Source organism: Zingiber officinale, chromosome 2A (genome assembly GCF_018446385.1).
Source record: "Zingiber officinale cultivar Zhangliang chromosome 2A, Zo_v1.1, whole genome shotgun sequence".
Lineage (NCBI taxonomy): Eukaryota > Viridiplantae > Streptophyta > Magnoliopsida > Zingiberales > Zingiberaceae > Zingiber > Zingiber officinale.
The window spans coordinates 118,085,369-118,098,884 of record NC_055988.1 but is presented as its reverse complement, the minus strand read 5'-3'; the positions used below and the strand labels follow the sequence as shown (position 1 = coordinate 118,098,884).

The 13,516-nt window shown below is 45.7% G+C and overlaps 1 protein-coding gene across 1 annotated transcript; it reads right to left on the bottom strand.

Moving 5' to 3' along the window:
- Positions 1–898: 898 nt before the first annotated feature.
- On the bottom strand, positions 899–7,155 carry LOC122043930 (G-type lectin S-receptor-like serine/threonine-protein kinase At4g27290). Its single transcript, XM_042604490.1, has 8 exons — positions 6,844–7,155; positions 6,509–6,695; positions 2,942–4,108; positions 2,706–2,849; positions 2,435–2,553; positions 2,144–2,354; positions 1,478–2,050; positions 899–1,391 (listed from the first exon to the last, which is right to left on the bottom strand). Exons 1-7 carry the CDS (start codon positions 7,153–7,155, stop codon positions 1,806–1,808), a joined length of 2,385 nt encoding a protein of 794 aa, XP_042460424.1. The 3' UTR covers positions 899–1,391; positions 1,478–1,805.
- Between the last annotated feature and the right edge of the window lie 6,361 nt (positions 7,156–13,516).

Below are 13,516 nucleotides of genomic sequence, written 5' to 3'. Positions count from 1 at the left end.
GACCGATATCCATTAAATTGAATTGAATTGACTCGTCAAACCATTCAATCGAAATATTTGATTGAAGAATGACTCAAATTTATTGAAGCCTAATTAGCATTCATTGGCACATGTTCAACTGAATCAGATGTGGCTTATAACATACCAAATTTGCTTCTTACTGACAAAGCCGATTGAATTCTTGTCCCCTTCTTTTGGTGGTCCTCATCCACTGACGTTGGATCAAATCTATTCATCATGCAATAGGCTAATAGGGTGGTCCAAATCAACAGGGCACCATGGCACCTTTGTTTTGAAAAAATTGAACCATCGGTTTGACCGTAAGACAGTAATAAACAATGAATTAGTTGCAACGAAAGACTAAGGAGAGCTTGCGGTAGAAGGTAAAGCATAACTCACAAACATATATAGAGAATAACGTTGAACTTACTAAATGAGTATCATGCCCCAATATGCCATAGGTGTATGACTTGTCTCATTCAAAGGAGAGAGAATAGACACCATCGTCACACCACATCAATTAACAAAAAAAAAATGATGAATCAGATAACACCACATCACATCAATTAACTAAGCCACGAAGAGGAGTAATTAAATAAATTAAGGATCCAACCACTGGCATCTCAACCTAATTAATCATTGAGCTTCATAAGCTTGTGCCATAAAGAAGAAACATTTGATAACTAAATCTACATGACAATGACATTTAGATATCATTGCCTGCTTACAGCTCGTAACCATGCAACAAATAACATGGTCGTTAATTTGGTTAAGCTTTCTAGATTCACTCTCCAAGGAGTGATTAAATTTTATTAACACTGAAATTGATAAAATGCAATAAAATCAACCTTAATTGCAATGGATACATGGCACTTGAGTACTTAGCAAATGGATATTTTTCATTTAAGTAGGATATCTTTAGCTTAAGCATGATGTACTAGAAATCCTAAGCTGTAAGAGAAATAGTCTTCAGTCAAACAAATACAAATTTAACTCTTTTAGCACATGTAAGTGTAGTAACTAACGAAGTCATTTCAGGCTTTATAGGCCTTACATAGTGATCTAGGAACTCTAATGATGCTAAATATTGATCACATAAGAATTAAATGCATATTTCATCGACCTACAAGTGTGAAGCTCATTTCGTTGGTAGTGAAACCTCCTTCGCTGCTAGTTGATGATATAGCAGGTTGTATAATCGGAGTAAAGAGTTGGTCCTCACTTGTTAACATCGTCACCACTTCTGTCATTGTTGGTCTGTCTTTATTATTATCTTGTACACATAAAAGACTCATTTGAATACAACGTAGAACTTCTTCTTTTGGATATGATTGATTTAATATATCATCAACAATCTCTAAAGATCTTTCTTCCTTCCAAAGTTTATACACCTGCAATATTGTAGGGAAAATATTTTGACATTTTAGATAGTACCATGTAGGGATGAAAGACTATTTATATTGAAACTAATACTTACATATCCTACAAGATTTAAGCTTGAATCAGTTTGACTGAATACTCTATTCTTCTTTCCACTTATGATTTCCAATACTATCACACCGAAGCTAAACACATCTGATTTGAATGAAAAAATTCCACGTGATAAGTACTCAGGTGCCATGTAACCACTACATTTGAGAGCTTGAATGTTAGCTTCTAAATGTTAGCTTCTATGATAAAGTTACTTGATTAAAAAAACATATAAGAAAATTGGTATAACTTAATATTTCTTTGTTACTTATTCTCCCAGCCTTCTTCCCTTGTATATTTAATCAAATCAAGTAAACTGAATTTAATTAAAAGACTTACAATGTTCCGACCGGACGCGTTGTTGCATCCTCAAGAGCATTATCTCCTTCAAATATCCTTGCAATGCCAAAATCTGAAATCTTTGGGTTCATATCCTTGTCAAGGAGAATATTGCTGGGCTTAAGATCACGATGAATGACTCTCAATCTAGAGTCTTGATGTAAGTATAGAAGTCCTCGAGCGATCCCAATTATAATACTGAAACGTCTTTGCCAATTTAGTAATGAACTTTTAGCTTTATCTGGAGATACAGATTTATAAGATCAGATAAATGTGTTGTGATTAGTTTTTAATCATTTGTGAAGGTAATAAAAACTAGAGAAAATATGCTGACCATAAATAAAGGCATCAAGACTTCTATTTTCCATGTATTCAAATATCATAAGTCTCTCATCTCCTTCAACACAAAAGCCTAGAAGACGAACTAGGTTTCTATGTTGTAATTTAGCTATTACGGAGAGTTCATTCTGGAACTCATTTGGGCCTTGTGAAGAGTATCTTGATAATTTTTTGACAGCAATCTTCTGTCCATCATGAAATTGACCCTGACAAAATGTAACATTTTCTTCAATTTTACGGGTTTAAAAGATTGGATTTATTTTTCTGAAACTGAAAGCCTTCTTACCTTGTAAACAACACCAAATCCCCCTTCCCCAAGCTTGTTTTCTTCAGAAAAATCATTTGTTGCAACTTTTATAGTATGCAAATCATATGAAGGAAGTACATTGAATGCGCTGATAGAACCTGGGACAAGGATCGCACTACGAATTAGTAAAAATATCTTTCAAATTTTTTTAGAAAGTTGAGAATTGAGTGATTAATCTAAAAAACAATTGACTCAATCCTTTTTAAATCCGAAATAACTTTGAAAAACTAGCAGTATTGTTATATAAGACCTTTCTCAACATTTGGAAAATGCAATGCTCTGTTTCTCCTCCTCCTCCTAACGAGTACACCTACACTGCACAGCAAAATAATTCCCAGCAACGTTGAAATAACTATCGCCCACTCGAGCTTCTTCCAATTTGAGGTTGATGATTCTGCAGGAAAAGAAAAATGAAGGAAAATAGATGATTAAATATAATGTTACTCTGATCATACAATTTCATGCATGCATAACTCGACTACCTACCTGGAAGCCGAATGTATAAATCGTCTCCTCCGTCGGTAAAACTTCTGAGATCCAACAGCTCACCGCGCCAAGTTATGCAGCCATAAGGCCCATTGATCACTGCATACGCGACGCAGGAGCAAGCATCCAAGCACAATTTCTTGCACGCATCCAGACTAATTGTGCCTCTTGAGGTTGCATTCTCGGTGTCGGGCACCTTCACGCTTGGTTCCTTCCAAAACCGGTTCGACGAGCAACGCAGGGGCTCCTTCCTCGCGCATTCGACAACGCTTTTTTTCTCAAACCCTTCCAAACAACGACAGGAACTTGAGTAGTAGCCCTTGGTGCAAACGCTGTTGCGGCCACAATAGTTGTAGTGATCGCAGTCGTCAGTTGGAAATGACAAGAAAAGTCTCCACCCTCCCCCAACAAAACTCCAAGTCTTGTAGGTTCCGTCGGCGTCAACTACTGTCCGCGTTAGCTGTGGCGATCGAGTCTCATATTCATGTATGTAGTAGGTCTCATTCTGGTTGGACACGTATGTGAAATTTATGTTCCTCTCCAATATGCTGTTCCCCAGCATTGGAAGGCCGGCGAACCATAGCCCGTTCCATGGCCCAGTGCGGAAGATTTTGACGGATCCATTCACACTCTGCGTGAAAAAATCCGGAACATTATATTTCTCAAATTTGCCCACGTACGTGCCCGGAGATGGGTCCGTGGCACTCATCCATGACAGGAACTGCCACGAAGTGTTGGTCCGGAGGTCGAATCCCAGCTTCATTCCAGGGAGAAAAGTGTCACACTCATGATCGAAGCTCTGCCACAGAATTCTGTTAGAGTTGTCGGCAGTCAGCGCGAGGTTTCCTGAGTCTAAAAGCTGCAAGCGTGCGGAATTGAGTTCTGCGGATGTTCCCGTCGACCAAACCTTTGTTCCTTCCTCAAATAAGATGAGATTTCCGTCGGAAGTCAGGTTCAACGATGCCATGGATGTGTCCACAGACTTGTTCCTATTGGCGACCCATACTACTACTTTGCTTTCTCTTGGTGGGATATTATAGTACCAAATTCCTATGTATGCAGTCGCAGAATTGTTAACTGGACTGAAGAAGCCGAGCTGGAACACGCTTCCCGTCGAGATCAATGTCTGGCCATCGATAAGTGAGCTATTCCCCATCAATATATCTCCTGCAGAAAAAGATAGATAAATAAATGAATCAAATCCTTCGGTCATCATAAACGTAAGACTTACGCTATATATAAATGGATATCAAATTGTGCTGCAATTTCTCCTAGTAAACAGGACAATCTATCTGGTTTCCAAAGAGGTGAAGTACACTTATCTCACTAGGAAAAAAAAAAAAAAAAAATCGTGTTAACGATGCCTAATAATTCTATGCCATGATACCAAGTGTCTTCAATTCTAATGAGCCTGAAAGATTGGTTTTTGAAACGAAGGGTATTAAAGTATTGCTTTATGGTAAACTTTCCATAGATTCCCAGATAAATAAATAAACAGATATAAAAAAAAATGGACAAAAATCCTACGGTTTTATAATTTAATTTAATTTAATTCTATTCTGGACTAAGATTTCTTTCTTGAACATACTTGGAGAGGATTGGCCAAGTAGAAAGGATGTCCCTGCTAGTAGTAGTATTTCCAAGAACGGTAGAAGAAAGAGTTGCATCCGCGCCATGGAAGTTTAGCTGCACCTGCAATTTACTGTTGTGTTCTTTGTTCAGAGTTGCTGAAAGCTAAGTTATAACATTTATCACCTTTCGAAGCTGGTGATAGAGCGCTGGAAGTCTTTAGTCAACTGATCTGTCTCTGTTTGAAATACTTAAAGGAGAGTGTGACTGCATATCGGCACACTGCTTGGACATCCCATATCCGCCGGCCTGCAAGACTCACAGCATCTCCAACACAAGTTTGATAGTTTGTAAATTTAAAAAACCTTAAAAAAAAAAAAAACTTTTATGATTGGTTTGGGGTTTTTAATAGTTTGAGTTTTCAAATCTATTTTTTTTTATGATGGAACTAATAATTAATGTCCATGATTGAATAATTAAAAAATAAATTATTTAATGAAATATTTAATTATAATATTTTATTTCATAAATAGTTAATAATAATTAAAATAGTTTTTTCAAAATAAATATATTTGAGATAAGTTAAAAAATATACAAACAACTATAATTAATAAAATATTTAATAAAAAATATAAAAATAATTAAATTAAAAATCATAAATTAGTTAATTTATTAATTATAAATTATAAATTATAAATTATAAATAAATTAAATTAAAAATCATGATTAATTAAATATCAAAAGAAAATTATACAGAAATATTAAATGAAAAAGATAATAAATAAAAAAATATGTGATTTATAATGTAAAATATATAAAAAAATATATGGAGATTTTTTTTATTGGGGAGAGAATAATAAATTTTCGGTAATTTATCAAACAGCGCACTTAAATTTTTAAATTTACTAAAAGGCGTACGGTACTTTACTATTTACCAAAGAGCACACCTTTTTAAGTGCAATTCCTATTTTACCCTCTTAACAATCTGACTTTTCTATCATTTTTCTTTTCTTCACTATTTTTCTCTCTCTTCTCTTTTTAACCAGCATGCAGAATATATGAATAACATTACATAAGATTTAGTCAATTTTTTAATAAAATTTTAATATATTTGAAGAAGTCAAAATAAACAATGGATAGTGATCCCGTCCGGAAGCTGAGTCAGATGGACCGTCGGGTGAGGTGGTGAGAATGTTGACGAAGTCGCGAAGTCCCGGAGGGGGGTGTGCTGAGATGGCTCCCGTATTGACCAAGTCTTCAGAAGTCCTCTGGTCAACGCTACCTGCAGCCAGCGACCGGGTTGACCCGGCCCCCGGTACCCCAATACTCGAGGCAGATCCAACGAATATATGAGTACAAGACTAAGCCATGAAATAATGAAAATGCATATTAAATATGAACGAGGAACGTACCCTGGCCCAGGGGGTCGCCCTCGGATGGGACGCTGCTCGAGTGGTCGGAACCTGGAAGAGTAGCCGATTCTGATCAGGTTGGATCTGACGGTGAAGAGCCGAACGAGGTGCAGAGCCGAAAGATGAGCTGCAGGTCGGGAGATAATAACAGCACGCAGGCCGGGAAAAAGCACCGATACGCAGACCGGGATAAAGCACCGGTACGTAGACCGGGATACGACACCGGCATGCAGGCCGGGACCCGAGATCGGCACGCAGGCCGAGACATGAGATCAGTGCACAGAGCGGAACAATAGATCGATACGCAGGCCGGCACACGAGATCGGCACGCAGGCCGGCACACGAGATCGGCATGTAGGCCGGGACACTAAGTCGGCACGATGACCAAAGCATACAAACATCACACGCATCGAGTCGGAACATAATGACAGCGAGGGCTCGGAGGGCTCGGATCGAGAGCGGGATCGACGTCAGACCTAAAGACAAGGGCCCTAGATGATCAAATCTGGCGCAGCTGCCGGTAACGGTAATTACGCTATGAGATCCGTTGAGATAGCGGGTCGGCCAACAGCGACATAGCCAGTACCATGCCGTGCGATGACACTGCCTTTTGCGCCAGATCGAGTCGTGGGCGACCGGAGGCTGGTCGGCAACAGCGACAGCGCTGGGGCAGCAGCACCTCGTGGGCAAGAGAAGGAGAGAGCTAGCGCTGATGTTGTCGGCATAGAGAGGGGGAGAGGACTGCCGGCGAACAGGCCACCCGCTGTGGTTGTCTGCGATAGGGAGTGAAGGTGTTGGTGTGGCTATCGGGAGAAGGGAGAAGAAGAAACCTCCATGAGCAGCTGGAGGGGGATTGCCGGTGGCGATTGTCACTCCATGGTGTCCTCGAAGGACGCAGAAGGCTTCCTGCCTTCACTATACCTCAGCCAGCAGCAGGGGAAGAGGTGGTGATTCGGCTGTGTGAAGAGACGAAGAGGAGGAGCAGTAGGGAGCGGCGCTGCAAGGTTGGACGGCGGCGACGTCGCGAGGAGGAAGAAGAGGAGAAGTGCGGTGGTGCTGCTTGCGAAGAGTGGAGCGTGAGGAAGAGGAGAAGAGCGATATCCGGTCCGGCGGCGGCTCTACAAGGAGGAGATGAAGGGGACGAGGTCCAGAGGCGCTTGCAGGCAAGAAGGGAAAGAGGGACGATGGAGGTGGTGGCCGGCTGACGATGGCGTTGTCTCCGGCGAGAAACATGAGGAGGAAGGAGGAGTCGGCGGCTTGGTGGCGGCGCACGAACGAAGCCCCCTGGCGGCTGCTGTCCCACGGACGTGAAGGGAGGGAGAGCTAAGAGACGTTGTTGGCGTTGTGTGGAGGAGGAAGAAGGAGGTGGCCGGAGGTCGGCGCCGCCGAGGAGAGTGAGAGAGAAGGAGCCCCGTGGGGAAGCCCCTGTGGCGGCGGAAAAAACCCCTCCACCCAGCCCCCCCCCCCTTCCATGCGTGCTACAGTGTCTCTTTAAAGCCCTAGCCTGCCCAAAGACAAAAATGCCCTCCTATCTCCACATAATTACCATTTGCCATATATTCATATCACAAGTCTCCCCCTCAAGTTTAGTCGAAGGAGGCGCAAGTCCAACTGACTAGACCCCTCTGAATGAAACACATAACCGCTACCGAACGGGGAGTCATCGTGAGTCTGTCATGTGACGTAGAATGAGTAACTGTGGCGTGGCGATGCCGAGCTACACAAGGGCGGGAAAGCCGAGTAGGCGACCGAGCGAATGCTTAAGAAGCGCAAGTAAGCGATCGACCGAATGCCGTGGAAAACTGAGTGATGGACGAGCGATGTTGAATGCACGACCAAGAAAATGTCGTCCCAATAAATCATGACCAGGACGAGTAAAAGCCGTAAGTGCGACTGGGAACGTGTTGATCGAGTGAGGGTCGACTGAGCGAGCGCCAACCGAGCGAGTGCTGATCGAGCTAGTGCCGAGCTAGTGAGTGTCGGCCGAGCGAGTGCCGACTGAGCGAGTGTCGACTGAACCATAGCGGTGAGCGCAACACGAACGATGAGTGTCGAGCATAGCATCGAGCGAGTGTGACGAGTGCCGGGCGGAGCGGCAAGTGAGCGGTGGGTGGGATAAGTGACGGACAGAGCGGCGAGTGAGTGATGAGTGCTGACCGAGAGGTCGCTGGGCGTGAGAGCAGAGCTCACTTATAACTTGCACTGGGGCGAGAGTCTGGGACCCTGACCGGGAGGTGCTCTGGAGGCCTAACCAGTACTCGATCTGGAGACTTGTGACCCAGAAGCAATCCGCAGGCCTGACAAAGAAGCAACCTGGAGGTCTGACCCAACCTTGATCTGAAGATCTAACCCAGAAACAATCTGAAGGCCTGACAAAGAAGCAATCTGGAGGTCTGACCCAGCCTTGATATGAAGGTCTGACCCAGAAACAATCTGAAGGCCTGACAAAGAAGCAGTTTGGAGGCTTGACCAGGAATTGATCTGAAGGTCTGACCAGGACTTGGTCTCTGGAAGACCGAATGGGCATTGGTCTGACCGCCTGACCAAGAGATCGTTAGTGATACTCTGATCAAAGACCGAGCGTAATACTCTGGTCCGAGACCGGTGGTAATAGCCCAACCCCGAACGGGGGAGGATAAGCCTTGAAGCCCATAGAAGCAAAACCTGTAGCAATATAAAGGGACAGAATCTTTATCATACCTGATCATAAAGTGATGCCAACCGACTGAGGATCCGTCTCGGTCCCTCAACTCCCGAATACCCGCGGAGCAAGGGGAGAAGAGAATAATCTGAGCCCTGGCCGTCAGAAATCTGGGACTACCGACCTGAAAGGTCGTTGGGCGTGAGAACAGAGCTCACTTTTAATTCTCGCATGGGAGCCGACCTGGAAGGTCGTTGGGCGTGAGAACAAAGCTCACTTATAACTCGCACTGAGGTGAGAGTCTGGGACGACCGACCTGAAAGGTCGTTGGGCGTGAGAACAGAGCTCACTTTTAATTCTCGCATGGGAGCCGACCTGGTAGGTCGTTGGGCGTGAGAGCAGAGTTCACTTATAACTCGCACTGAGGCGAGAGTCTGGGACTACCGACCTGAAAGGTCGTTGGGCGTGAGAACAGAGCTCACTTTTAATTCTCGCATGGGAGCCGACCTGGAAGGTCGTTGGTCGTGAGAGCAGAGCTCACTTATAACTCGCACTGATGCAAGAGTCTGGGACTACCGACCTGAAAGGTCGTTGGGCGTGAGAACAGAGCTCACTTTTAATTCTCGCATGGGAGCCGACCTGGAAGGTCGTTGGTCGTGAGAGCAGAGCTCACTTATAACTCGCACTGAGGCGAGAGTCTGGGACTACCGACCTGAAAGGTCGTTGGGCGTGAGAACAGAGCTCACTTTTAATTCTCACATGGGAGCCGACCTGAAAGGTCGTTGGGCGTGAGAACAGGGCTCACTTATAACTCGCACTTAGGCGAGAGTCTAGGACTATCGACCTGAAAGGTCGTTGGGCGTGAGAACAGAGCTCACTTTTAATTCTCGCATGGGAGCCGACCTGGAAGGTCGTTGGTCGTGAGAGCAGAGTTCACTTATAACTCGCACTGAGGCGAGAGTCTGGGACTACCGACCTGAAAGGTCGTTGGGCGTGAGAACAGAGCTCACTTTTAATTCTCGCATGGGAGCCGACCTGAAAGGTCGTTGGGCGTGAGAGCAGAGCTCACTTATAACTCGCACTGAGGCGAGAGTCTGGGACTACCGACCTGAAAGGTCGTTGGGCGTGAGAACAGAGCTCACTTTTAATTCTCGCATGGGAGCCGACCTGAAAGGTCGTTGGACGTGAGAGCAGAGCTCACTTATAACTCGCACTGAGGCGAGAGTCTGGGATACTCCGGTCCGAGACCGGTGGCGATGGCGCTGGTCCGAGACCAGTAATAATACTCCGGTCCGAGACCGGTGGCGATGGCGCTGGTCCGAGACCAGTAATGATACTCCGGTCCGAGACCGGTGGCGATGGCGCTGGTCCGAGATCAGTAATGATACTCTAGTCCGAGACCGGTGGCGATGGCGCTGGTCCGAGATCAGTAATGATACTCTGGTCCGAGACCGGTGGCGATAGCGCTGGTCCGAGACCAGTAATAATACTCCGGTCCGAGACCGGTGGCGGTGACGCTGGTCCGAGACCAGTAATGATACTCCGGTCCGAGACCGGTGGCGATAACTCGACCCCGAACGGGGGAGATATGAAATCCAATAAGCTGGTCTGAGACCAGTGACAATCGCTCCATCCCGAACGGGGGAGATATGAAATCCAATAAGCTGGTCTGAGACTAGTGAAAATCGCTCCACCCCGAACGGGGGAAATATGAAATCCAATAAGCTGGTCTGAGACCAATGAAAACCGCTCCACCCCGAACGGGGGAAATATGAAATCCAATAAGCTGGTCTGACAGCGGTGTGGTGCCAACCGACTGCGGATCTGTCTCGATCCCTAAACTCCCGAATACCCGTGGAGCGAGGGGAGAAGATTCTAATATGAGCCTTGACCGTCAAAGAGAATGAAACCTATGGTAATATAGGAGAGTAGAGTTCATAAAAGTAGAGGCAAGCATAACACCATGGGTGAAGGAAGCAGAGCCTGTAGACATAAGAAGATGCAGAACAGGTGGAGAATACGGAGCATATCATAGCAATAAGGTGAAACCCCTATGACAGTAAGAGGATGCAGAGCCCCATGGCGAAGGGTGCAGAGCATATAACACACATGATTGGGGAGTTGGACCCTGGGTCCCTGATCGAAGAGTAAGGCCCCTAGCCTGTAATCAAAGGGCGAGACCCCTAGGTCCTGATCGGGAAGTGGTACTGCATGTTTATGATCGGGGAGCTGTGTCCCAAGTGTATGAGTGGGGAGCTGTGCCCCTAGAGCATGAGTGGGGAGCTGTGTCCCAAGTGTATGAGCGGGGAGCTGGGCCCTTAATGTCCGATCAGAAATTGAAGGCTCTAGTCTTTGATCAAAGAACTAGGCTCTTACTCTTTTATCAGGGAAATATAGCGGTTCCTATAATCGTAAAAATGAAGCAGAGCTTGTAGCGTACCTGATCTGTCAGCCAGACCAACCGGCTAAGGATTTATCTCGGTCCCTTAACTCCCAAATACCCGTGGAGTCAGGGAAAAAACATAACGGAAAAACTAACCTGTCAGCCAGCTGAAGCTTCACTCGATCCCTCGACTCCCGAATACCGGTGGAATGAGGGTAGAAAATAATATGTGTATCGAGTGTTGGGAACTTAGATGGCTAGAGGGGGGGGTGAATAGCCTCTTTGAACAATACTAAATACAAATTTCTTCACGAACTTTGTTAGCACAGCGGAATTAGAAAACTAAACAAAGAGAGAACACAACACACTAACTCAGAGATTTACGAGGTTCGGGGATAACTTGCCCCTACTCCTCGGCGTGTCCGTAAGGTGGACGACTCGTTGATCTTTCGGTAGATCACACCCCGGACAAAATCCGGCTAAAGATGTCTCCTTCTCGGTGGAGCAACCTCTCAACAGAGTCTCAGATGATTATAGAATTAAGCACAAGACTTACAGTGGCTGAGAAGAATAATCAGATGAGCTTACAGCCACGCGAAGGAAAGCAAACAGAGCAGAGAGCGCACTACAACCTTCTTCGCAAGGAGCTCACAGCTTCACCAACTTGCTTTCTCAAAAGATTGATCGCTAGGAAAACAGAGAGTTCTATTCCTTTTTGAACCTCTCTTCTTCCTTCTTATTTCTCTCTGCTTTACTGGCTTGAATCATCGCCGCCTGCAGAATCGCTGCTGCCAACATGGCGTAGCCAATCACCTCTCCTCCTTATCTGGTTCTCTGAACCCATGCCAATGGAAATCACTGGCATCTCTGGATACGAACCAATAAGTAGAGGTCAAACTGAGCGCAGCCCCATCGCAATCAGATTCGTCAGTGAACGTTGATGCCTCAAATGCATCTGTTGCAGCAAATCACAGTGAAAAGAGCACTTGTCTTCTTCTCTTAATGAAGCTCAATTTGAATTTAACCATGAGAGTGTGACCTGCAACCTGCAAGCTAAAAAAGACTCACAGCAGATGGTTAAAAACAGATGGGTGAAAACAAATACGGCAACCAGAAAAAGTGCATGCAAAACAAACAATACCGTGGGTCGGTGCGCACCGATCCATGCTCGATCATCGGCGATCGGTCCGCGCATCGATCAGAACTATCTGATCGGTCTGGACCGATCGTGTCGCTTCGCAGCCATCGACGATTCCGATCGATGGACCGATCAGAAATAACTCGATCGGTCGAGACCGATCGATGTCGCTCTGACGCATACCGATCGATCTCCGACCGATCAATGAAATGAGATCACTCGATTGATTTCTGATCGGTCTGCAGACGATCAAGATCGCCGATAGCCATCGATCGATTCACGACGGTCGCCGACCGATCAAGTGTCGAGAGTTTCACTGGATCGTCCGCCGACCGATCCGACTTCTTCGATCCGGTCGAGCCTTCTCTGACCTAGTCCGGAGAAACGAGCTCCGTAGCCCTCTCCGACTTCATCTGGTCATAGAGAACGAGCTACCGAGCCCTCTCTGACTTTGCATGCCAAGCTTCCTTCTTGGACTTTTCATCACCAGATGTCCGATCACCCTTGATCCATCTGGATTTTCCCTTGCCTGGCTTCACTCACCAGGACTTGCACCTAGCTTCACTCACTAGGGTTTTCACCTGGCTTCACTCACTAGGATTTGCAATCTGCCTGGCTTCACTCACCAGGACTTTCAATCTGCCTGGCTTCACTCACCAGGACTTTCCAACTGCCTAACATCCCAGTTAGGACTTCCTCAATCAGGTCAACCAAGTCAACCTAGATTAGTAATTAATCTGAGTTAAATATCCGATACAAACTTAAATCAGTGTCAACAGCAAAACAACATCCAGGTCAGACTGTATCAACATCGAGATCCTCCGGGATTGTGATAATAGCAGAGAACCTCCCGACATCGTCCATCTTCACGTTCCAGAACAGGCTGTTGTGTTCCCACAGACGGTGTCAAATTTGATCCGGTCCGGAAGTTGAGTCAGACGGATCGTCGGGTGAGGTGGCGAGAATGTTGACGAAGTCATGAAGTCCCGGAGGGGGTGTGCTGAGATGGCTCTCGTATTGACCAAGTCTTCAGAAGTCCTCTGGTCAACGCTACCTGCAGCCAGCGACCGGGTTGACCCGACCCCCGGTACCCCGATACTCGAGGCAGATCCAACGAATATATGAGTACAAGACTAAGCCATGAAATAATGAAAATGCATATGAAATATGAACGAGAAACGTACCCTGGCCCAGGGGGGAGCCCTCGGATGGGACGCTGCTCGAGTGGTCGGAACCTGGAAGAGTAGCCGATTCTGATCAGGTTGGATCTGACGGTGAAGAGCCGAACGAGGTGCAGAGCCGAAAGATGAGCTGCAGGTTGGGAGATAATAACGGCACGCAGGCTGGGAAAAAGCACCGGTACGCAGACCGGGATAAAGCACCGGTACGCAGACCGGGATACGACACCGGCACGCAGGCCGGGACCCGAGAT